The 26693-nt window shown below is 45.7% G+C and overlaps 1 protein-coding gene across 2 annotated transcripts in view; it reads left to right on the top strand.

Moving 5' to 3' along the window:
* The window catches only part of KIF3C (kinesin family member 3C), a 504835-nt gene that overhangs the window by 437892 nt on the left and 40250 nt on the right, over window positions 1-26693 (top strand). The window contains exons 6-7 of one of the 2 annotated variants that reach the window (XM_069605572.1): window positions 19049-19160; window positions 19835-20004. In XM_069605572.1, the coding sequence (XP_069461673.1) occupies window positions 19049-19160; window positions 19835-20004 (282 nt within the window). Of the gene's footprint in view, window positions 1-19048; window positions 19161-19834; window positions 20011-26693 lie in introns of both variants that reach the window. The other variant, XM_069605571.1, reaches the window with a different exon arrangement.

Below are 26693 nucleotides of genomic sequence, written 5' to 3'. Positions count from 1 at the left end.
GCATTAGCATCACCAAGATGGCGCCGTAATATGCCTCTGAAGTCTGCTTCGTCACACAGTTCACACCGCGTCAGGAGCCAAATGCCACAATCAAAACGAACCTGATAAAAGCAGAAGAGACAGTAAGAGCTACGCGCCACTTCGCTTCTGCTGAGCCCTCCATTTGCTACCTCTTCAGTCCTGGTTCCTGTTGTTTCCAGCTTCCTCCTGCTAGTTCCTGGCCCCTGTGTTGTCCTGTTTTCTCCTGCTTTTTGGGTCCATGTTTTCTTCCTACTCTGCTGCCTTCTCCTGGAGCTCAAGTCTCCTACGCAATTCTTGTTGATCTGTTACCTCCACCTGAGTCCAATCCAACTCGCTGGCTGAGGCATCCTTGGGGTTCCTGGACATCAGATCCCTAGCTCAAGGTTTTTCTGGCCCAAGAGGTTTTCCCTTGAGTGTTTCCCTAAGTGTAGACAATCTCTTGTTCCAATTCAGGAGGCTGGATATTCTCTGGCATCCATTCTGTAACATCTGCAGCTGTCGTACCTGCAATAAGGTCCGTGCTTGCTACATTGTCTGATAAAGGTATACCGTGGCCTTCATAGTGGAAAAGATGCTCCATATATCTTATTTGTTAGGTCTATAAAGGAAATTAAATACAATTGGGTAGTTCACAGAATTTGGGATTCCCAGCCCGTGTAAGGCAACATTTGTTTTTGATTAGACCAAAAGAAGGCTTTGTGGATTGTACTTCCTCTACAATTTTAGGAAATGTGGTATCCCCCATCTTACGTGGCAAATGCCTATTTCCTGGTATTCCGCGTGTTCACTGGCAGCTTACCTTCAATGTATATCCGCAGCATACTGCGTGTGATGTGATCACGTGTGATGTCATGCCTCGTGGCTGCATAACAAACTAACATCATGTATATTTACAAAACAAATGAATGCTACATGTTGTGTTACTCAAGAACTGCGCGACCATTGTGCGAAGATTCTAGTGCCACAGGTGTTACAAATAGGATGCATATGTGTTGGTGTATTTATATTCAATTACCCATCCCCATTAATGATGGAGATAAGTACAAGGTTGTTACGCCATACCAGAGGTTATTTATATTGTGTCAAATATAAGGGAGTACATTGCACCTTCTGATGATTGATGGGTTTTTGGATTTGTGGCATTTAGCACAGGTTTATATCCTATGCCGGATAGGAATAGATAGTGCCCAGTATTTTGCAATGTGCTTCTTGCTACATTTGCACTATGCCTTTAGTGTGTTTTGAATATGTGTTTCAGTGTTGTCTGATGTGTTGTTTTGTGTGTTATTAGGGAACATGTTCATGAATTCATTTATATAACTTGTACGGTTGGTGAATGTTTTTTTCATGATTTTTCATTTTATTGGTCTATATGTGTTCAGCAGCATTTCATATTCATGAATTTGTCATCTTGTCAGAATGTAATTTAATAAAAACATTTTTGATAAATATCCTTCATCAATTGGTGTTTGCTCATAACATCTTAACTAGTACACATACGATCCTTTCCTGTGTCACCTGACTTCTTCTGAGCCAGGTTGTACTAGTCTTATAACTGGGACTTTAGATGGTTCGAAGCTAACGATATTTGGTTTGACGTTGATGTAATCCGCTAGATCTTTATTGTGGGATAACAAATGGCAGTGTTTGGCTAATATTTGGTACGCAAGTCTATTATTACCGCTGCATTGTGTGATGAAACATACTGTGTTAGACCTCGCTTTTATGTGAGCTCTAGAGCTTTAGGTTTTAATAGATCTTTTCTGGTTCTCATAAGTCCTTTCTTGCCCTTTGAATATTGTCTATATTGTAGCCTCTGTTTATAAATCGATTTGTTATCAAATCATATTCCAGAACTCTTCCATTAAGTTCACTAGAGTTTCTGTGAGCTGGGATCAATTCCCCAGTGGGGCTATTCTCTATGTTGCACCTCCAATGGCAACTAGTGGCATGGAGTGTGGAATGGACTTCACCACTTTTGCGGATGGTCTTAGTGTGGAGTATGTTATTTTTCACATAGATAGTCAAATCTAAAAATGGATTTTCTTTTTGCTACACTGTTCAGTCAATCCTATTTTGAATTTACTGTTTAAGTATTTGGCATATTCCTGTCGTTCACTTTCACTTCCATTCCATATGACCAAAATATCATCTATGTAACAAATCCACTATATAATATTATGTTTTGTGTGAATTTGCCACGTGCTAAGGCACGGGTAATTTCGTTCTGACCTATAAAAAGTTTGGCTCGCGATGGTGCAAAGCAAGCACCCATTGCAACTCCTGATGTGTGTTGGTAGTACTCATCAAATATGAAAATGTTGTTCTGTAATGTGAATCTCCACATCTCCTTAATCATTGGGTACTGTAGCTTCTATGTCGCTGATTTGTTGGTAAAGAAATAGTCCAAAGATTCTAGTGCTAATTCGTGTCTGATGGAGGTATATAATGCTGTGATGTCAAAAGTAACTAGGATATAATTCTTGTACCATGGGATTTGTTCTTCGAACAAGTGGCACATTCCAAAGTGTTCAAACTGTTTCATATCAAATGTAGCTTACAATTTGGGTTGGGGGGATTTCTGTGTCCCTCCTGCTCCCCTGCAGTCCCTTCTCACTCCGTTTTCTGTTGCCCCCACCGTTCATGTCGGTTTCATCTTGGTTTGGTCGGTTGGGTTTTCAGTGTCTCATCTATGTTTAAAAAGAAAATTCCCAGTGCATTCCATTTCTGTTTTCGATTCTATTCCCCTGGTTCCGGTCTGGGTGTTCTTGGTTGCACCCAGAGGCATTCTGGGAGTTGCTGTCCTGAAGAAGAGAAGATAACTCTGGCTAGAAACAGTACTGGGAGGCATCATTTGACAGAAGGTGGCACCCACATTAACATTCAAGGCACGTGAGGGGGTTTGAGAGGCTACCCCACCCTCCCCAATTACCACACCCAACCTCTGGTAAAAGGCTGGCTCCAGCTTTCACTCTGGCTTTCCTTTGCCCCAGGTCAGGAGGGATCCCTGCTCACCCCTTGGTGTAGGGTGCAGTCCTGGACCCAATCACAACAATCAGACAACTACTCCCAACTACTCGTCTGTGTAGAGCGATCAAATTCCTGTTCCACAGCCCTGACATACTTATATTGGCTACTGGTGAAGAAAGGCATCAGTTTCCGAACTCTTGACTTGAAGCACAATGTTTACACTGGCCAAGAACCCCCATACTGTGCCAGTGTGCTCTTATTCTACCAACCAGCCATATTTCAAGGGTTCGACCATCCCCCGCCCTTCGTTTTCAAGGCTCCCGCCCCTAGCACCATTCCACTCCACTTCCTACTCGAACCAGAACAATTGTGGTATAAAAGAGCACTGGAAACACATCAGTTCTGCTCTGACTACAAATCTAAAACCCATGGAGCTGCCCCATGACTACCACTGCTGTTCTTTCCCTCCACTGTATTCTCCCAGCTCCCACCACCCACCTAAGCACTTAAAATGAACCTGCTGGCAGTAAGAGGACTCTGCAAGTGAACATAACATGAAGAGTGATGAGCTCATAAATTCTCTTGCTCTTTAGTTCTGCCTTTTGTGAATTCTCTCTGCCCTCCCGTCCCTCCCCACACTTTAAAGTCTAAGGGGTGTAGCTATTTATAAAACATTTACCCTTTTATTCTATGAAAAATCTTTTATCATTTAGTGAAGAAGGATATTTAGGTCAACGTTGGGAGAAATCACTCCTTGTGTGTTGGAGGAATATGCTAAAGAAGTACTTTTGGGGTTGCGGAGACAGCTCGGTGCACTGCTGGCACATGCCCCCACACACACACAAACAGCTGGCCTACTTTCTATAGTATTCAGCAAAGAAAACAAGCATAGGACTATTGTTACCAGCCTCTGCTTACACAAAGGGGCCATTTTATGTTTCCAGCAAGTTGGCTAGAAGCCAGTCATCCTTTTAATTTGAGTAGCTCGGGAACACATGGACTGGTATATGGGGATGTGTGCGGGAAACGCACAGCTTGTTTACGTAGCCAATCTGGGTATTAAGCTCTAGTCTTCCTGTACCTGCCTTGAGTAACTCCCCTGTTCGAACACATCTCCACAGACGCGGGATCCATTTTCAGCGTGGAGAGCAAATCCTGCCCGGATCAGGAAGGAGATCACAGGGTTGCGGCTTGTCCTGGATTTAGAAGAACAGTCTCTTATGTTTTTATTTCTTTTCATGTTATGTGTTCCCTGGCCTTATATTGTTGGCCTCTCCTCTCATGCAGTGTCTCAACATTTTAATTCATGGACATTTCATCGGAAGCCTCTTTCGAAAGCTGGCAACCCTAGGGAATCAGCACAGACCTGAATGTGTAATTATGCTGCTTATCATTGGCAGCACTTTTCACCATCAGGAAGAGGCATCGCTAGATGGGGTGATGAGCGGGGATATAGCCCTGGGTCTTTTGGTTGTAGCCCCGGATAGAAGCTCAGGGGCTACAACCAAAAGGCTAGCTATCCCCGAGTCCTGACAGTCCTTTCCAGATCTAGCAACATCCCTGCCATCAGGTTAGTATCCCTCCGTCCCTCTCACCCCCATTGATACGGCACCTCCGTGAACAAAGCTTTATTTCATTCAGCCATACTTTGAGTATTTTCATAGAATGATTAACTCTTCCCTATCGAAAGCATTACTACGTCTGATCATAATTTTGGTTGACACTGATTCTCCTGTGGAGACAGGTCATAAATTAGAAAGTCACATGTATCTACCAGCACCTCCTGTTTTCAGTGCTTATAACCAAACTTGTATAGTTCCAGCAGTCTTTTGATCCAGAATCTCTTAGGTGCTTGAATCCCTTTCAGTTCATTTAGGGTTTCATAGAAAAGCTGGTGACATGCTTTCTCTGACACATACGTCTGTGAATTTGTTGATTTCATGACGCCTTTAACACCTGTTTCGCTCTCGCCCCATGTGTTATGGTGACAGCCTATTTACTCCATACGGTTACACACTATGCCAGTGTGGCCCAAGCAGTGCACATCCTTATGTTAGTTTTCAGTCATTGCCGAGCCATCTTCTTCACTGTTCCATCGATCGATGAACCTCCATTGTTTGATGGAATGCTCAGGAATATCCGTATCTTTCCCGGGTTTAATTTGCATTATTTGTTCCCCAAAGGTCATCTCGTGATCTTGAAGACTAACTAGACTGATCTGTCCGTCAATTTAGACCTCAGATTGACTAACATGTAAAATAATTGGTATTTCGCTTAGTTTCCAACACACAATTGGCTCACTACATCAACAGTGTTGTTCTTGCTTGTTCATTTACCCAATCAGTGTTAGTACACTACTACACTTGACTGTGAATCTTGCTTAAACCTCAGATCAGCTTTGCATGCCCTGAAACTAACTGATCTGGTGTGGCGTGATGGAGTAAGGAGGCTGACATGGTGGTATCATTTTGGCTACAGACGTAGATTCAAATAAAGAAAAGAACCTGCCTCTCCCTATTTCTAGAGGGGTTTTCCCTACCTCAGCACAGAATAACTCGGGTGCTCGTCAGGATGTAAGTCAATAAAACAATAAACCGTCCTCTGACAAAACCAACTACTTTATCCCTACCACTAACAAATAAACCACAAAAAAGGGTTCAATGAACTCCTTATCCAAACCACCAGGAAAATGGCTCCTGGTGAATCAATCCAGGCTCCTCACCACATTTATTTTTGAAATAATGTGCAATAAATCGAGGGAAAACTATTTAGGGTTTTCGGATTCAGAGTAAAAGGAATCTATGTATTCACGTAGATTCGATTTAAGAGCTGTCTCTTGTACCAGGGCCTGAGTTACCAAATACACCTAGACCAGGAGAATGACTCCCTTCTCCTGGTCTATCTGGAAGAGTTTTGGAAACTGTTCCTTGACGGTCCTTTGTACAAGTTTTTAGAAGTTTCTTTACTTCCTCTGAAGGATTTGCGAACAAGTTAAGACTTTTTTATTGCAGGCGCTTTGTCAGGACTTTTTATATTTTTACTTTTGTGAAGCTTACTCCCCAACAGTTCTTGGTCCTTTAGGTATCTTTCACACATATGTTGGATTTCCCACTTTGACGAGGGAGTTCACTCCTGAGGCACTCTTGAGATGTATGGTTTCTCGTGTCACCACTGTGATGAGGGAGATCACTCCTGAGGAATACTTGACTCCTTGTTCTCTGGGTATCACTACTGTGACAAAGAAGATCACTCCCAAGGAATATTTGACTCTTGGTTCACTACTGTGATGAGGGCGATCACTCCAGAGGAATACTTGACTCTTTGGGCTCCCTGGACCCCACCCGGCTTTTGCGCAACTCCCGTTACATGTATCTTCACTGGGAGCGCTACCAGTTCTTCCCAGGGTTTCAGGCTGCTGTCGGTTATGCACTCATTCAGTGTGTATTCCTGCTTTCCTCCTGTTTGGTCTGTGTGGATCCACAGAGCCATTGCTGCAGCAGTCTCAGCGTGCTTTATGGACCACCTGGTCCACCTCGGAGAGGCCACGCCACTGCTGGATTCTTTCTGCTTCTGCAGTGAGTCGGTTTTACTGCAGCTTGCGTGGTTCCTTTCAGCTTCTCATTCCGAGACTTATTGTCTCTTGATGCTTTGGGCAGTGCGGGTTTGAATTTCCCAGGCCCTGCAGTATGGACCCTCACTGCTTTTCCTTCTCCCGAACACCTTGAGTCCTTCTTCAGTGTTTACTTCATATTGCTGGGCCCATCCCAGCATAGCATCAATGTTTGTCGTCAATGCCTTTAACGTTATCTTCTTGCCTCCTAGTGGCCACCTCGTTAGAGTTCTTTGGTAATCCCTTCTACTGTTCTTCTGTACGTTTCTTTGATTCTTCTTCGTCTCAATTCCATCTGGTCTTACAGATGCAATAGTAGAGACTTAATAACACACAGTAGTAGTTTCAGGTTGGGAGGGAGAAGTATTCAATAGGGCCATGGCTTCTGGGAACAAGGGTTTAGGGAGGTCTTTCACGGGACGCGAGTCCTTATCCCCATGGTGGGAGTCTCTCCCTATGAGGAGGTCCTGGTTTTTACCATCCCTGGGAGGACTATTGGGTAGCGGCTTCTCCTCCCTAGCCTCATAGGGAAGGGCTCCCCTCTGTGGAGAAGTGACGAGATCCTGTGAATCGCCATACTGGTCTATGATCACTTGTCGCTATGTTACAAGGGACCAGAACTCGCCCATGCATTTCATCTGTGGAGCAGGCAGGTTTGATCATTGAGCAACTTGGAGAGCCCTACTCCACTCACATCTAGAAGAAGATAGTCCTAATCAAGGCTACTTGTCATATATACATAACTCCTTGCAGGTTCCTTTAATTAGCTTGCACAATCTATTTATTCCGTAGCACAAACTGGTCCATGCAGTTCATGAATGTGGCATCTGTTGCCACTCAAAGAAAAAGAAGCCTTTTTCTTTAATCTGTAAATGCCTCTGCAGCTATTGGAATAGATAGGGGGCGGAGTGGCCATGGGGGTCCCACATAAGAGGAAATGGGGAAGAAGAAGGGCAAACTCACTGCAGAGGGATGGCAAGAAAGCTGGTTTCAATTAAACATGGCTCTGCTCAAACGAATCAAGTTTTCTTCCCATCCCTGTTCTTCAATTTCACTCTCCCTCCACTTCCCCTTGCCCTTATGGGGGGGATCCATGCCCACCCTAGCCTTCTCTTACCCTTTTATTTATACTTTTCTCCTATCCCCATGTATATATATTGGTTCCATGTCATTTCATCGCGGGATGTTTTTTCGCAGGGTTTTTTACCGCAGATTCTTTTTCGAAAAAACTCATCAAATGTTTTATTTTTTTATTTTTAGCGGGGGTTACCACCCAAACCCCTCATCCCCTTTAATTTATTTTATATTCCCATACACCCACACCCAATTTATATAATTTTTTAACCCAGTTGTATTTGTATATTTGTATATTTCCCTTCCTATGATGTCAGTATGAGCTTTGCTGGTTACAATGTTGACTTGGAATGTTTGGCTGTGAGATGGGTGATACGTTCTAGGAGAGTCAATTGGGACCTGAAGAGTTGTAAATTAAGGGCCGGTGGATGTCTCCCTCCACATTAATGTACTTACTTGTTATTCCTTATGTATTTGCCTTTGTGGTCAGAAATTATAATTGAGTAAAGGCTTGAACCTAAAATATCTACTCAGCGCATTTCTTTGACCCTGGAAAGCACAATTTAACAACCCCCCCCAAAAAAATTCGATGAGATTTTTCAGCAAAAAAATCACGGTAAAAAACCCTGCGAAAAAACATCCAGCGATGAAAGGACGTCGTACCATATCTGGGCACTTTTGAAATTCAAATTAGTAATCCCTTTTCGAAATGAGGGAGTTTTCATTGATTTTATTTTCACTGATCTACATTCGAGGTCACAGATTCCCAGGATACATGGTGTTCACTTACTAGTTTGAAAACCTGAAACTTTGCGACTGCTTCACGACTCTGTGGGTTCCAGTGATGCGTGCTTTACCGAACTTGTGCAGTGACCCAGAGGAATGCATCGCGCACCCCGATGACATTGGATAAATGCTTATCCTAGCAGAATTTTACATGGTACACTGATGCAGTGTTCCTGAATTAGTGATTTCACAACAGGATATATTTGAGTAAACCCTTGTAGGTAGCCATGCCCTTTGCCGCAGTGGGATGTGAGTGCATTGCACAGGATTCTGTCTTCAGCGGCCAGTGAAGAGATTTCTACTCATGACCCACCTGAGATGGTTGATAATTATATAAAACAATTTATTACTGTAACGTTCTGAAGGGAAAAGTGTGCAGGTTGATGACCAGGAGTTTGAGATGGGTCTGACTTCTGAGTGTGGAGACCCGATCCAACTTCTGAATGTGGAGACCCGATCCAACTTCTGAGTGTGGAGACCCGATCCAACTTCTGAATGTGGAGACCCGATCCAACTTCTGAGTGTGGAGACCCGATCTAACTTCTGAGTGTGGAGACCCGATCTAACTTCTGAGTGTGGAGACCCGATCTAACTTCTGAATGTGGAGACCCGAATAAGGAAACTGTCGTCTCCTTGAACATTGTATTCAGTTAGAGGTTCGTCAGCAGAAGGTGCTTGCCAGTGCTTTGGCTGAGGGTTAAATGCAAGAAGGCTGGGGGAGGTACACATGGGGGTCTTCTGTATTCAGTTTCTGACTGCATTCCTTGCTGTTACTAGACCCAGTAAAGGCTTCACAGAAAAGTATACATCAGCTCAAGTCTTTTTAAACCAGAGATGAACCTTCTTGGCATATTTTGGACTCTCAGCAGTTGTTCAAGTAGATGCACAGGAGATCCTTTGGTACGCTTTGCTGTCAGGGTGCCGATCACAGTTTCTGGAGGTCAGCAAGTATACTGTTGGATTGTTGTGAATGGAAGGTGGCATCAGTGTGGTAGGACGAATATAAGGAGTTTGTGGGAGCTGAAATGTATGATAATATAATACTTCCTGTTCGAATGGCTGGTTTGCTTTCTGACCACAGGAGTCTACAGTCATCGCCTGAAAAAGCAGAACAGAGGATGACCTAACCCCCGGGAGGAGCATCGGATAAATAGCCAATCAGAAGTGGCAAGAGAGAAGCCGGGGGGGGGCTGGGGGGAGGGGGGAGAGAGAGAGAGAGAGAGAGAGAGAGAGAGAGAGAGAGAGAGAGAGATGCAAGATATGCAAGGCAGAGCAAGCCTACGTCAGGTGTGGCATTCCCAGAAGCAGAAGATGACATGGAGAGGTTGCAAGGCTCGCCAAGCAACCTGCATCTGACGCCGAACGCAGTTGATGAGTTGTGTAAGTGTCTCTGCTTCAGACTGGCTCACTGACACTGCCAAGGAGCACCGCCTGAAGAAAAAGTTATGCAGTGTGTGATGAATCGTGGGATTCATTCTCTTTCTCCCAGAGGGGGAGCCTCTCACTGTGAGGCTCGGGAGGTGAACCCACTATGCGATACCCTCCCTGGGGGGAGACCCCACTGGGGGATACTCCTTTCCCGAAAAGCATCTACCTAAATTACTTACTCACGATCCAGTGGTAACTACAACTACTGGAAGAAGACATACAGAGCAAGTCAATATTTATTATTGCCAGATAGAATCTATGACAAAATCTAAAAAGACAACTCCACTGGTACTGAGACGAAGACAACCATTAGAGTAATGCATGCTGATTACTAACAGAACACAGAAGAAGGATTTAGACGTTGCTCGGGGGAAGTCCCAAGGCCACGTCATAAAAGAAGCAGCAGGAGTCCTGAGAGAGTGAGAGACAGAGAGAATCCCGGGAGTTGGAAATCAGCTGAGCAAGTGAAGCTGATGGAGAGAGGGATGCACAGTTTTCAAGGCTGGAAGAAAACTGTGCAACCCGAACCCGGAGGAAAAGCGAATCCAGAGAAGTTGGAAGACTGACATCTAGCACAGGCAAGTTAACTCGAAGTGGTGGAATGGCCGAGAGTCGGTGGACGGTGAACTCCGAGAACGACGCTGAGACCACGTACTGAATTGCAACGCAAGGCGTGCACAGTGAAGTAGAGATGGAAGCTAAGAGGCAAGAGACAATCGGACAAACAGAGAAGAAAATCCCATCCTAACTGAAGGGCCTGGTGAGGTAACTGGGAAGGTGCGAGACCGGGGAGGGATACCAACAATAACGAAGGGAAGAATCCTACTCGTCCTAGTGGGGAACAAGTACATAAAAAGAATGAGAATCATTATGTGAATACTCATACTCATCCCAGTGACGAACTAGTGTGGAGGAAGAGTGAGATTCATTATGTGAATAATCATACTCGTCCAAGTGACGGACCAGTGTGGAGGAGCAGTTAGAATCATTACTGGGTTACCCGTACTTTCCCCAGTAAGGAAGTAGTATTGAAGGAGAGTGAAAATCTTTACAGGAGCAATCAATCCTGTGCCAGTAAAGGATTGGTGTTGGAAATACATAAGAAGAGTGAGACTGATAATTGGAATATGATACATTATCCTAAACCAGGAAGAGACTGGACATTGAGTCAAGAGAGGGTCTCAAGTGTATTTAATAAAAGAGTACTAAAACGAGAACCAAGAGAGAGCAACCACCAAAAGCAATACATCCACAAGAGACAAAGTCTGAGAGATAAGTGGAAAAACCCTATTGATGAACTATGTGATCTGACAAAAGTAGTCTCCAAGAAGTACCTTTGACTACTTTATTAAAGTTCACTGTTGCCGAAACCAGTACACAGTCGAAGGGAGTCATTCTCCTGTATCTTAGTTGTTTTTAAAGTGGTAGGATCAGTATAGGTTTGGACTAGACAGATTAGAGAAAAACAGGCATTTTGATCTTTTCTTTAAATAAAAGTTGAGTCAAAATGGAAGATACAAGTCTGAGTCCTTCCTCTGAACCAGCAAAGCCAGAGCCAAGGAGAATATCGAGAAGGCTCCAGATAGGGAAAATTCAAAGAGACCCCAAGCCGGGGTGAGAGCCTTGACCCCAAGGCTGGGAGAGCACAGGACAGCTCCAGAGTGGAGAGTACCGCGAGAATCCTCAAGGCAGTCACCCAAAGAGACCCCAAGGCGAGTTGAGATCCAAGAAGCCCTAAGGCACGGAGAATACCAGAGTCCCCAAAGCAGGGTGAACACCAAGAAGGCCTACAGGCCGATGGTAACATAGAGACCTCAAGGTGGGGAGTGTGAGGAAATGCTGGAGTGAAGTGAAACACAGAGAACAACAAAGAGGGGGACGAGAGTGAGATAAGTCCCAGAGTGGGGATATGAGCAAGAGGTCCCAGAGTCGGGATATGAGCAAGAGGTCCCAGAGTGGGGATATGAGCAAGAGGTCCCCAAGTGGGAAAACAGGAAAAGAAAGAGATTGAAAGAAACACCAGTGTTGTGGGAAGGTGAAAAGGATAAGCCCCCATCTGGGAAAACCGAGGAGAGAAAGACTGATAAGATCCCGGATTAGAAGGGAGGAAGACATTTTGCAAAACACAAGTTGGGAAGGAAAGAGACTGAAAAGACACTCTGTGCATGTTTGGGACTGTGCATCTAGGACGAGGAGTCTATGGTAAAAAGGCACCAGTGTGCGGGTCAGGAACCAGTCACAACCCCTTTATTTGGGCAATGACCCAAAGTGTGTCTTTGTCTGATTTGTGTTTTTCCTTTGCAGTGGTTGGGACAGACCTCAGGTCAGAATAGGATTCTCGACCGAGCACTTAAAACATCTTGACGAGCACACTTTTCCTTGTTCCTTTGTAGAGTAGGGCATAGAATTGCTGGGTTAGGGACAGCTTAGGCCTTGTTTTAGTTACAGAATGAAGAAACATGCAGCTGCGTCAGTCTCTTGATTCTAACCTAGCACAGTGGACAGTGATTTACGTTGGAGTGTACACTTGTGAGCATCTCCAACATTAATAGCAGTTTTGCTAAATCCAGCTTTATAACCAGAGACGTAATAAAAGTACAGTCTGGATGAGGGAAATCTGAGGATCGGTTTATACTGAGTCCACACCCCTAATTCCACACCCCATACCCCTGGTATGACATTCGACTTTGATATGAAGCAATCTTACATGTCACTGATAGGATCCACTGTCCCCGGATGATACCCCATCTTGTTCTCTCTAAAGCATGTACATTGCTCCCAAGCCAGGATTATGCAATATAACACATGAATACAAACACTGACACGCGCAGATCTGAATGTTAACTGTGTACAAATGAGAACTAAAGCATGGGTCTGTGAGCTGAAGGTTCCTTGATTCAGTGCTTGCACGCCTATCCTAAGCATCTCAGTGCAACGATACACACAAGACTGATTGACATTATACGGGTTGGGAAAATGCTTGCAGGTTCTAGAGGTTGAACGAAAACCTGTAATCATTTCCCTAAGTAGGTCTGTGGGCAGGTTAAACAAAAGCAAAGTGATATTTCTTTACTGTGTCTAACACCTTAAGCTTAAGGGTTTCTCCTTGTAATCTGAAGTTCCTAAACCTATTCTAGTTTGGGAATGCCCATGATTTTACTCGGTCTCAACCAAGTCTCTCTGCTCTCATCTTGTACCACTAGTCCTCTTCAAGGGCTATAGACATTTTGTGCCAGGTTCTTCGTAGCCTTATGGGGTTTTACCTTTTCACAACAAATCTTTGGCTCAGTCCTAGCCTTTGTCAGGATTCTAACTAGGTCTTTCTTGGACCTCGACTTTCACAAGCTTCACTATAGGCCCCTCGTGGACCTCAGCTGGCTCAGAATGCTTTACAGGCCTCCCCTGAGCTTTAGCTTTCAGAGCATTCACAACAGGCCCCTCCTTGATCTTCTCTTTCTCAGGATCACAATGGGTCTGTCCTGGACCTTGGATTTCTGAGGATTCACAGTAGCTCTCTCCTGGCCATTGCTTTCTCTGAATGTATTATAGGTCCCTCTTGGACCTTGACTCTTTCAGGTTTCACGATAGGTTCTACTAGACCATGGCTTTCTCAGGGTCTACAAGGAGTTCTTCCTGGACTGCACACTTGAAGAGATAGGTGTTTGTTTCTCCCGGCCTATCATGGTCTTCGTCAGACAGCTGATATTATGGCAGGTCAGGTCTTTGCTTCCCGCCTCCTGGTGTCACTGGTGGGAGGCCTTATCCGATTTCCTCACTGTGGTGCAAGTGTTCCTTGAGTTCCCAGGCGTCTTGCTCCTTTCAGGATCCCCAGCCCTGGACCAATGTCAGATAGGCCTCTTGGATCTTCTTCCAAGCGTTCTGTGCTTTCCCCCAGATATCACTCCTCTCCTGGGTTTGGATTCTAGGGGCCCCCCTTTGTATCTGGGGAGAATGAGCCTTGCTGGTTTATGAACCCCGTGAGTTCACGGAATTCACTGTTACTTGCAATGTTTAACAGTCGCTCCAGTTTCCAAGTTGTGGGTCTCCTTTGCAAGGATTATTCCTGCTAAATACTGACAGCTCCCAGTTATCCAGGAACCAGTGCCTTCAATAAGAATTCCTGGGTGTTGTAGTCCTTACTGTCATGATCCTTCAACATTGCTCTTAGGGAGGTGGAAAGCCGGTGGGATCCCTCCTCAACGTCTGGGAGGCACATCTGGTAGAGGCTGGACAATCCCAGTCCCTGGTGGCTCACTTCCCCCACATAACAGAATGGGGCGTTCTGCCAACTCACAACATAAAGACATGAACCAATGGCTGAGATCAGACACTCACTAAAGTCAGTGCTACCCTCCAAGTCTACAGACCTGATGCCTCTTTCATCCATAGCTTCCATCTTAGATTGTGTAGGAGTACTTGGATGCAAATGTTCTCCTAGGTTGTATACATTGGGTTGAGCGATTGTCGTATCTTACTTAGTGACAGTAACTAATAAGGCACAGTTTCAGAAACTATGAGATGCAACTGTCATCATTGTCATTTTTACACATATAGGATCGCATCACGGCCTTGGCGGTATCCCGGCGGTAAATGCACTGGGATACCGCCAATGCAAATAGCGTTACCGCAACTTGGTCCAGCGCTATTGGCGCGGGATCCTGAGTTGCGGTAAGGCTGTTACTCCCCTTTTTTTGTAGAGTCCATAGGACTCTATGGGGCAGTAATGGCGCTATGAGCGCTGTTATAATAGTGCTGAAAATGGGCGGAAAGGTGAGTTTTTTTACCTCCAGCAAAAAGCTGGAGGTAAACCTTCCACTTTCCGGCCAAACTCTGGATTGGGCGGAGCGGTAATGTATCAATAATAGCGTTACCACTGCATTTGTATAGCTCCACCCAACCCCTGATGAGGCCCATGGTCTTCAGTTCTACCCACATCACCATAACATCCGCACAGGTGCAGCTAGTGACATGCGTTGTGTATCCAGTGACCCTGAAAATGTGCCATAAATGAGTGTGTTATTAGCACATTGGTGTCATATAGGATTATTCCTTCAAATAATATGTTCAGCGAGCTAAAATAGAACCAAAGGGCAATGTGGGACTTGTGGTGAGGTCCCAGTTCTTTCTCTGCTGGGACCACCACATTGCGCTCTCCAGGGTCCCCCTGGTTTCCCCAAGAGTCTCAGAATGATCAGAACGCCAATTATTTGTCATAAGCAGGTCTAGTGGATCCGGATTCTGGGTTAGCAGACTTATTCGGGTCCACGGGCTCATATGGCCTTAGGATAGTCCCCTTACACACCCCTTGACCCTGGGTACATGGTCCAAACAGGGGACAGACCATCCTCTACAGCACAGTTGCAATCACTATGCTCGGGCTACCTTCAAGGACAGGGGAACTGGCCTTTAAAAGGCAGCCGGCCCAGACAAGCATTGTCTGTCTGTGGGAGAGCTGCCAGCAGGAATACTGCAGATACTGGGAGACCTTAAGCATGGAAGCTTGTTAAGAAGAGAGGTCAGAAGAGGATCCTAAGATACCGGTACTCGCGTGTGGTGAGGCCAGAGAATTATGGGGACAGATAACATAAGCCAATAGATGTTCATTTTTGTTTGTGAAGACAAACAGATTTGTTTGGGAAGGACGTTACTAATTTGGAATGAGAATAGAAGTTCAAGTCAACGGCAGAGTGAGAAAGTCTTAAGGAAATGGAGTTGGTTATAAAAACAGATACAGCGTTTGCAAGTTTAAAGATAGGTTTATTGGAGTTTTGGGAGAGGCTACTTGAGCAGAATGGAACTGGTTTGTCTGGGAAGAAAGAGACTACGTTGGTCTTAAAGGGGGTGTATAAGTTGGACACAGAGAGAGAAAGTATTTTGGAAAAGCGACAGGGGGATGCTACCTTTGAAAGAAAGAAAGGAATCTTCTAGAAAGGAGTCAAACAGGACAGCATTACAGGAGGGAGATGAAATGGAAACCGTCTGATAAACAAGAAGGTGAAAGATAACAGCTCCCTCCTGGTATTGTTCGCTTCCCTCCAAATCTCCCTCCTCCCTACACTAATCCTGCCTCTACTCTCTTCTACGCTCCTGCCTCTCCTTCCATCCTATGCCTATCTCTACTATCATCCACCCTCTTGCATCTGGCTTCCCTCTCTCTCACACACAATCTCTCATTTACTCCTACTCTCCACTGCCCCCTGCTTTCCTTCCAAAATTACCATCATTCACTCACACCCAATTAATAGCACTCCATCAGTCCCACACTTAGATTCATTCCCTCAAAACCCTCCAAAAGTCTCCTCCAGGTTCTACTTGACCTGCTACACCCTCCTCTATGGTCTTTGGTCTTCCTCCAACTCTTCCAACCCCACCAAAACACCTTTCACTGGCCACTGACCGATGGCTTTTTATAGCCCTCCCCTTCCTGTATAGAAGGTTCTGTCGGCTCCCAGTGAGTTTCTGAGTCCCTGGGCCAATTAATCTGAGCTAATCCCAGCTCCTCCCATCTCCGCCCCTTTTGGCCCGAGACTTCCTTTACCCAGGCCCGCTTTACAGTCTCCATTTTCCTCCACCCATCCATGCAGTCACTGTGGTTATTTGTTCTCTGGTTCTTTCCTGTATCTAGTAAGTCACTGTTCAGACAGTGTTCCTGAGTCTCCATATTCCTGTGCAGTCCCTTTACAGTTCCGCTGCTGCTGTCCCACTGCTCCTGTGTACCCAGTCTAGGGTATGTTGTCTGTGTGTTGGCTCCTGAATGAGGAATGTGAGGGTGTAGAAGAAGGAGTCTGACAAGAAGGGGTCATGTTTGGGGCCACAGACTTTTATTATGAAAGAAAAAACCTATTTCTGCCTACTTCTAAGGGGCTTGCCCTGCCTCAACCTAGGAAAAACTTGTAATGACCTGTCTGAATGTCCGTCCAAAATAATGTGTGCTCTGTCCTCTGTCAGAAACCTAGCAATCTAACCCTAACACTTAAATCAAAAGTTCTTTCACCAGGAGAATGACTCCCTTCTCATGGTGTCTAGCTTCAGTCTTCTTGTAATAGTAGTTATTTCAGTGTCCCCTTCAAACAGGGCCAGGGGAATGACTCCCTTCCCCCGGTGCCCTTATCAAAGTTTTCCACAGCGATCCTTCTGAACTTTTACAGCAAGCTTGTATATATCTCTTCAACTCTTTCCAGGAAGTAGAAAAGCTCACTGCCTTATTTAGCTTCCCTTTAACGTCTGGATGATAGATATCTTTTTCAGGCTCCTCTGTATCTTTCTTGTCAACCTTTGGCAAGTCTACTTGAGCAGTGCAGGTGTTGGGCCACTGCGACTAGGGAGATGTATCCTGTTGCACTGTGATGGAGCAGCGGTATAGCCTTGGCCACAGCAACGAGGGAGATACCTCCCAAGATACACTTCTTAAGCAGTGGTATGGGCAGTTGACTCCTGAGGTACAATGCTTGAGCAGTGGGATGGGTTTGGCCACTGCGACGACGGAGATAACTCCTGATGTACTTGGTGTGAGCTGTGCCTCTTCCCGGCCCCCACCTCGTCTTCCCATCATTCCCATTAGCTGTGGAGCCTTGAGGATGCGACTCTGGTTCTTCCCAGAGTTGCAAGGGCCTTTCCTCCTTCTTCTCGCTGCCTGCGCGGCTCCGCGACAGTGTTGTGGTTTCAGCATCATTTCTGGACTCGCCGGTCCACCTTCCAGCTGCCACGCCACCACAAAGTGAGTTGGCTACCGGCAGGGTCTCTTGAAGCTCCTATCCTTCTTCTCTCACTCCCAGAGAGACACAATTGCTCTGGCTACAGTGTTCCAACTTTGGACTTCCCGGGCTTCACTTACATACTTCTGCCTTCCGAGATGAGATCTCCTTTGTCCAGTCTCGCTTGCCTGTTTATACTGTTGACGCCGCCCTTGCGTAACGTCAACACCATCTATGCAAGTCTCTTTGGCATTCTTCATGCCTCCCGTGAGCCACCTCGTTACAGTACTTGGCTGACTCTTCATCTGGTTACTTCATATGCCTCTTATGTTCTTCTTCGTCTCAGTAGGTCTTATACTTGTCACAGTCATGAGTTCACAGTAGCACATGGCTCTACTATGAAAGGATGATGAAAAAGGGTGACTGTGAGGGTAGGGGTTTTTGCTGCGGCGGTGGTATGGAGGCTTTCCCCCAGGTGAACGTCCTTATCCCCAGGAAGGGAGTCCCTCCACCACCCCTAGGGGGACTATTGGGTAGCTGCCTCACCTCCCTAGCCCCTTAGGAAAGGACTCCCCCCTGAGTAGAGGTGACAAGACCTGGTGAATCGTCGCAGGAAGGACAGAACATTTCCATTAGAGCAACAAGTCTGTTGTCAGGTCTGCCCAGGTGCATTCCTAGGGTTATGAAGAATGTGGTGCATTCTGGTAGCTGTAGTGTGTCAAGAACTACCTTGAAGAGAAGATAACGTGGCCTTTCAAGCCAGAGGCTTAACTAGGTCAAGCCACTGGCTTGACCTGGTTGGGTGCTAACGCACACTACCTGCACCTACAGTCCTCGTGGAGTGTTACGTCCCACGTAGAGGATGCTATATAAGTATCATTGTATTATCAGCAGAAGGCGCTTAGTCCACCATCTATCATCAATTTCAATTTAAATGGTAATTTTGTAACAGCGTATTAGACGTCTTTTGAATTTTGTATGAGGCTAAAGTAGATGAGGCTGAAGTAGATGAGGCTGGAGTAGATGAGGCTGGAGTAGATGAGGCTGGAGTAGATGAGGCTGGAGTAGATGAGGCTGGAGTAGATGAGGCTGGAGTAGATAACATAAAGAATGAGCCGCTTGACTTGGAAGATATTGAAGAAAAACATTGCCTTTTTAATCAATATGCTGCCACCATAAGATTAGTTATTGTCTAAGAAAGGGCCTTCAATAGCCCAATAAAATCTCCCTTTCCTTTATGTCAGCCTATAAAACCCACCTATAAAATAAAATGCTGATGGATTGTTGTCTATGCCGGCTGATTTAAAGACAGGCTCTTACCCTTCGTGACTTATTTTATTTTCCTTCATATTGATCAATGATCCTGCACATTTTTGCCACCAGTTTTTTTTTTCCGAATGCTTATCAGATTTGTAATTGGCTTCATACTTCTATTTTAAAAACAATGTTCTTTTCCTCGCTCCAGTGGCAGCGGCACCCAAATGAAGAGGAGACCATCGTCGGCCGTGGGATACAAGAGGCCAATCACCCAGTTTGCCAGGGTTGCCATGACGATGGGATCCCATCCCAGATATCGGGTGAGTTCTCAAACCACTGATGGAGAACAAAGGGGTTGATCCATGGAGGCATCAGGGGAGCAGGGAGAGCATACTGCAGGAATGGCTGATGTGTAGGTTGGTGGGTGGATGTCAGGGTTTTGTATGAATGGTTTTCAAGGATGGGTGGATAGAAGGGCGGGGGTAGGTCCTGCTGCATGGCTGAGTGTTTATCTTTTGTGTGGTGTTCATAACACACCAAACCATCTCCATACGGTGGTTGGGGGGAATTGATACAATATGTGATTGGATGCATGCATTGATGGATGACTAAACTTAGATAGGTGAATGGATGGATGTATCATTCCGTAGTTGGTTGTTTAAATAGTTGGTCACTCTGAATAATGGATTGACACATGTATGTGTAGGAATTGTGGATGGATGGATGGATGGATGATATTGGAGGCAAAGAGCCATATCAGAGCCCCACTGCTCTTCATTTTTGGCCAGAGATCATGTTTGGGTGGTTCCCTGTGGCACCACTCAGCTGGTGGTCTAGACAGCTGCTTAGAATCGCCTTAAGATCACTGCGGCCCGTGGCCAAATGATCTCTAGGGAGTGTGTTAAACCGTATGCAACGTGTTAATTTAGGATAAGAGACTGCCATCACCAGTTATATTCTATGGCTTTGAAATGTTTTTTTTTCTTCCAAAAAGGCTGAAAATATCATGTTCCTGGAGCTGGATCTCACACCCCCAACCGTGTTCGAGATGGACTTCACAAGGGACCGGGCCGAGCAAGACCCGCGCACCTTTCACCTGGAGAGGCTAATGCGCCTTGATAGCCTCATGGAACGCCCTGCAGCGGTCAGAGTCCGGAAGTCTAGGTCCTGGTTAGTACCTTCCTAAGGGAGGACATTTAGTTTTGTTTTCGTTCAGGATTATGTGTGCTCTGGGTTGGAAGGCAACAATTGGGAGAAGCCCTCGCCATAACCTGATATGTTCCCTTTATCATCAGTTGTCTGCACTGTTTTGTGGTGATGGGAAATGATAGGCTGTGTATCCCACCCGCATTATCTCATCGAATCTGCTAGGAGGGCTTCCCTGGCACTTCCTGACTGTTTGCAAAAGTACTGTGCGGGCATTCCTTTGTCCAAGAGAATATGGATTCAAATCCGAGGGTGCCCGAGGTAACCTAGAGGCAACATGAAGGTTGACATACCCTAGGGTTAATTATCAGCCCAATGTGTATTGAAGACTCTGTAGTTCCAGTAAAAAGGAGTACTCGCACTCGGGAACCTCCATAATGGAAGGTGCATGGCAGTAGAGCGCCATCTTGGATTGGGATTTGTCATCGGGGTGTCATGCCACGCTGGGAGGCATGGTTACAATCAAGGGGTGTGGCAGAAATTCTGAAACTTGCCTACTGGACATGGATGCTGCCTTGCTGTAGAACGCCATTTTGGATTATCATTGGGCAGTTGGGCATCATGCAGTTATGATCAGGTGATTTGGCCATGGAAGTACTAGGAGTGTACAACCTCCAAAACCAATTTCTGCGATGTTGACTAGCAGTAGCTTACCATTTAGCATTATAGGTGGCGAGTTGGAAGCCACGTTGTACAGAGTTGCATAGTTTTGCTGAGGGAATGCACCCAAGCGCAAACCTAGCTGAGATGCAATGGAGCACTCTACAAAGGGACACTCAATGTTCAAGCATAACCAATCCTCATCACATGAAATGGCTATCACTTACAGCATGAAGACTGGGGCCAGGGGTCACCATGTCCTTTTGCAGTCTTTAAGCCGTCAACTCACTGAAAACAAACTGGGTACCATCCGTACTCTGGTGTGGTCATTTTAACATCAGTGTCTGTGGTCCGCACCGCTGGATTTTGATAAATTTCAAATGTGGTGGGAAACGGCATGGGGATCTGGGTGGGCACTCTGTTCTCTTGCCATTTTCCAAAACTGGTGGCAAATGCACTTTGATGACTGCTGTGCGGGCACACGCCCTTGGCGGTGATGAGTACTGTCAGCCTCCATGTACACACATGGTGGCAGTCATTACAAAGGAATCCCTATGGACTCTGCCTATGATTTTCTGACGTAAAGCAGGAGGAATCCACAGGGATTCCATCCTCTCCGCCTGGATCAAAATCAGATGCATGTAGAGACTCTGTCCTTCCTCCTCGGTTTCCCTGCTCGGAGTGGGAAAACTCGCAGAGAAAACTTCCCGCTCCGTACCCTGCTCTGTCTGGATTCACCTATAGAAAATGGCCTGTTGCTACCAAGCTTGCTTCACGCTTTATAGACCCCATACATAAATCCCATATCGTAATAATGTGTTTGGCACAAAGCGAGGTCTTTAAATTCACTGTGGACTGTGGTTCTCTGTGCTTGCTTCTTTCGTTTGGTTCAAGGCCACCTCACAGATCGCTCAAACAGTTACTTAGTCTTTGTGTCGTTTTTAGTGGCCAAACCACTTATGTCTTGGTCTGTCTTTCTTGCCTGGTGTAGGGGTCACCAGGCATTTGTGCTGCACCTTCCAAACTGTGCTACAATGCACCCCTCACCCAGTGCTCCTAGCTCATCAGGTGTTGGACAGATTTGGACCACAGGGTATATCAACCTTTCCACTCATGTTTTTTACCAGACACCCTTTCACTTAGGTCTGTATTAGAGGTCACCACCCCTGGGTCCACCTTAACTCTTGCCCTTGATATGGCCCCTCTCTGCCATTTTGGAAGCACTCTGCTAGCCCAGGTCTTAACGGACTCTCATTCCCTTTCCTCTAACACCCCTGATCTCCCTTAGGGGGTTTGCCCCTCCTGCTGTTCTTCGTCCACCTCTTCTCTGTTTCTCCCTGTGCCCACTCATTGCTTTCTTTCTGTTTTCCTTCCTGCATCAGCAAGTGGTTTTGATCACCTTCTTGCCTTTCTCCTTCTTTAGTTGTCTCTTCCGCATGTCCTTTCCTTTCACAATCTTTAAATGTTTGACCTCCTCCTCTATCCCGTGGTCTTCCTTATTTATTTCCTCTTCTCTACCAACTTCCTCTTATTTCTCGGTCATCCCCTCCACACTCATTAATTACCTTTTCATCTCTCTCCTAATAGTGTTTCCCTTCCTCTGTCCTCTTCTCTCCCCTGCGGTGTCTCGTCCACCTTCTCCACGCTCCTGTCTTGCCTCTCTCTGAACCTTGCATCTCTTCCTCTGCTCCACTTTCTCCCGCTTCCTCCATTTCAATCTCTTTCTATATGTCCTTGCTCCTCTTCCCCTCTGCTTTCTCTCCCCACGTTCACCTCTATTTCTCCTATCCTCCCCGCCTCACACTCTGCTTGTCTTGCAACCAATACTTAACTCCCCCACTTCCCCTCTGGCATTCCCGCTTTCTGTAGGTTAATGGGGCCTTGTAAGTGTGGGATGTGGACTGCTGTGTGCAGTTCGGGAGCAGGCTTTGTGACTGGGTTCACATCTAGGCTACACAATGGGCATCCAACACCATAAAATCAAGTGGCGCTTCTCTTCTGGCCGCCTGACTTGACGATAGTCCTGGTGTTTTCTGCTGCAGGAGTCTACTGGGGGTATGTTGTCTAGTTTCCCCTGGTTTAGTGTGTGATCCCAGGGCATGATGTGAACAGGACTCATGTCGGTTTCTGCAAAACGCTGCCACAAGCCAATTCCCACTGGTCAAGTAACACGTGGGACTCACACATGCTTAAAAGTATTCATGCTTCCTGTTTCTGAACCACATTTTTACCTTCTATGCCTCACTGGGGGTCTCTGGTATCTATCTGCTAGTTGATGTTCGATACTAGGGAAGGGATGGAAACTCCTTAACTTCTCAAAGTGTCTCAGCTTTGCATCTTGCACTGTGTTCACCCCTGCTGCTTTTCTCCCACCTCTCTACACCTTCTCCAAACCCACGAGCTCTCTATCCAAAAGTGGTCGCACTTCAAATTCCTTCTAGGTTTCTTTAAATGAATGTGTGGCCTTCACCCTCTCCTCCCCCTTGATCTGGTACCTCTATCTCCTGCTATGCCCTTCCTTCCACTCCCCTCAATCTTTCTGTCTCTCGCTCCACCTTGTGCGTGCTTGTGCTACTACTCCTTCTCACCCCCCACTCACTTTTTTCCCTAAGTAAATTTAGGCTGTGGTCAAACAAGATCTCTTGTACTGTTCGATAGAACCGCCGTAGCGGAGGATAGACCCCTTATGAGTAAAGGCAAACATGGTGTTGACATGTTCATCAAGCAAGCAAGCAAGCAAGGAGTGTATGTGATAGAAAACAGTGCAGCGAGAATGTAGGTTGTTTAGAGTGTTGCAGAGTATTGTTATAATTATTTAGTACGAAAAAATGTATTCATTTTTGGGGGATCTCTGTTATCTCAAACACATTGGTATAGGTTTAGCTATTGCTTTTGGACAAATACCAGTGGATTAAAAAAACATTATTAGTGTTGGCGATTCCATACATCAATTGTTTTCCATAACTCACAGTGACAATATAAATCCTGGGAATTATGGATTTCAACCAATTTGGTAATATGTGCCATTACACATTGATATTAACGCTGCATATGGTGATCCATTCTTGTATGAAATGTATATCCTATTACAGTGATGTGATATAACCACATTTTTCTTGGTGTACCGAGGAACAGTGCTATGCGATGCGACTTCCTGTTTTGTCAAAGGGTGAACGGTTGCGTGTCATCACTTCCCGTGATGTCACTTGGGGGAGTGGTCAAATTACATCACTTTCTGTGATGTCATCAGAGGTCAATGATTATGTAATGTCACTTCCGCTACCCCAGGCATTTTGGTGTAACGACGGCTCTGGGAAGCCTGCAGACTCAGCTTAGTCAATTAGACTGATCAAAAGTACACCATGCAATGAGCTGTCCTTTGAATTAGCTTTCAATTGCTGTAGGTTGTTAGCTGGAGATTATAAAGAGCAGCTTGGAAACCATTTGATCAAATCCATTACTTCAGTCAGTACTCTACCCGCATGGGAAGAGTAAACGACACCTATTCATAATCATTCCCTGCTTTCAATTGTCAGAAGCTGAGAAAATGCAATAGTATTGGACACATGCTTATAGCTGGCATGAATAATTCTTTCCATTCTTTTAATGACAGAATACTTACTCATACCTTGGTTCTATTGAACCAATGCATTATTACACACCATTGCAAAATTCATAACTCCCATCTCTGAAGTCACCCGAGTGAAATATGAGTCATATTTCACTGTGGTTGTCTCACACACCTGCACACCTACCTGATCAGCTCCTTGCACCTGACCGAATGCTGCAACGCTCCCCACAGGCCCCGCTTTACGCCGCTCCCTCTTACGCCTCACAGCAGCCTGAAGCCCGCTTAGAGCCTGCCCGCCATGCTAAACACCTAATCTAGCTAAACCATGTACTAGCCAAAAGTGCATTCCAAGCTCTTTTGAAGCCAATGCGACTGCATGAACCACCACTTCCTTTAACATACAGTTGCTGATAATGTTCCTCAGGGGAGTTGCTAGGTCTGGAAAAGACCCGGGGCTAAGCTGATGTCGGAACAGTTGGGACTGGGGGCTAGCTGGCCTTTTGGCTGTAGCTCCTGAGATTCTATCCGGGGCTACAACCAAAAGATCAGGGGCTATAGCCCTCTTAGCCCCCCCCTAGCAACGCCCCTGATGTTCCTAAATAGTTTACAGGCTTTTGCATTACACCGCGTTGTTGCATAGAAGCCCCTTTCAATCATTGAATCCTCCTTATCCCTCTAACCATGATTATGGATATGGTTGATTAGACAAGCAGAGAGAATAGAAAATTGGTCCTAGCTACATGTGCTGTAGATCCCGCTGCCAGATGTGTGGCAGGTTCTTTTACTGAAATCGGTAGTCTGAATGCCAGCCCAGGGCTGTGTCACAAGCGCTACGGAGGTTTGACATAGTCCTGATGAGAAAGTTAAAAGCCTCTAAAATAGATTTCGAGCTGTGTTGATCGTTGCATCAATTACTTAGGAAAAATAACTTTAGAATTACCTTTTCATACTTAGGGTCAAATATTGCATCATCAGTTGTCATGAGCGCATGAGATTTGGAATACTAATAAGCTTCATCCTTGTAAGTGGTCTAGCTCGGGTTCTGGCCATTCACCACATCCAGACTGTTTTAGGGTCCCTTCCAGTTCCTCTAGCCTCCTGCGGATAGTCTTGAGGACACGTGCTCTTTGGATAGGCAGACCCCCCTTCAAGTAGGCCTTGCACGCCTCCGACACTGCACCAAAATCCCGCACTGACCCCTCGTTATGATCAAAGTATTCCTGTAGCTCACTTAGAAGATCTCTGGAGAATGAAGCAGCTCTAATGGCATCGTTCTTGAATCTCCATGGGGGGGAGGAGGGAGAAGTGACCGGACCAAGGTCCGAGAATGTCCATGGCAGAATGTCACAACTATGCACAGGCCCTTTTAACCCTGGTGATGCCAACCAGTAATCAATGTGCATGGAGCTGTCGTCGGCCGGCAAGCGGAATGTGTACCGTCTCTCATGTTCATGTGTGGTCCTCCAAATATCCTACAGGTCCAGGATCCCCATCATTTCCCCAACATTGTGCAGCTGCCGTGTGTGGGTTTCTGTGTTTTACTGAGGATCTGTCAAGCCTCTCGTCAAGTATGTTATTTAAATCACCATCCATGAGTATATGCGAGCCAAAGTACGGGTCACACTTTTCATATATGTTTTGAAAGAACTTGGGAGCATCATGGTTCGGAGCATATACATTGAGAAATATGATACGTTGCCCAGATATTTCTCCATGTGCCAAAATATACCGGCCTTCAGGGACCGCTGTATGTGACACCATTTTAAAGATTATTTGTGCTCCAAGATCATGACTCTGTGGTGCTCCTAGAATGTGATGCAAATGATCCGACCACCCCCCGTTCCTGCGCTATTGTCTTGTGTTGTGCATCTTGTAAGTGTGTTTCTAAAAAGAGCACTTTCACTCCATGCCTCTTAACGTATGTCATTGCCTTCCTAGTCTTAATTACATTTTGACGCGCTCTGACATGCAGTTCTGAAAAACCATGGCGTCTTTATATATGTTGGATCAGGACTGGGCTTATGGCCCACCCGTAATTCCACAGTTGTAATCGCAAACACCCACTCCACCATCGTAATGAATAGTGCATATAACTTGCCCAACTCCACCCACCCCCACCGCTTCCCCAACTCAGCAATGGATACATCCCTCCCGGTTAACATAATACAACTAGCTACTACACTTACGTGGGGAGGTAGGCTTCAGCTCCAGCCTATGCATGCTAACCTTGTCTAAAGAAGCCTCATTTTATCAGTCCCAAAGTTAGGGGGCGGCTATCTAAACCTGGTTCTCACCTGTGCGGGTCATCAAGCCGCCAGAGTCCTGCGCCATTGCGTGGGTGGCCCTTCACAGTCACTCGGCTTGTGCAACGCGATTCTTATTGCTGAGGTGCAGATCTATAAACTGCTGGGCATCTGAAGGTGTGGCAAAGAAATGCACCTTGTTCATGTATATACTTTAGGCCTTGCAGATAACA

The sequence above is a fragment of the Ambystoma mexicanum genome, chromosome 4p (assembly GCF_040938575.1).
Source record: "Ambystoma mexicanum isolate Mex_15411 chromosome 4p, UKY_AmexF1_1, whole genome shotgun sequence".
NCBI lineage: Eukaryota > Metazoa > Chordata > Amphibia > Caudata > Ambystomatidae > Ambystoma > Ambystoma mexicanum.
This window is presented reverse-complemented; position numbering and strand designations above follow the sequence as displayed.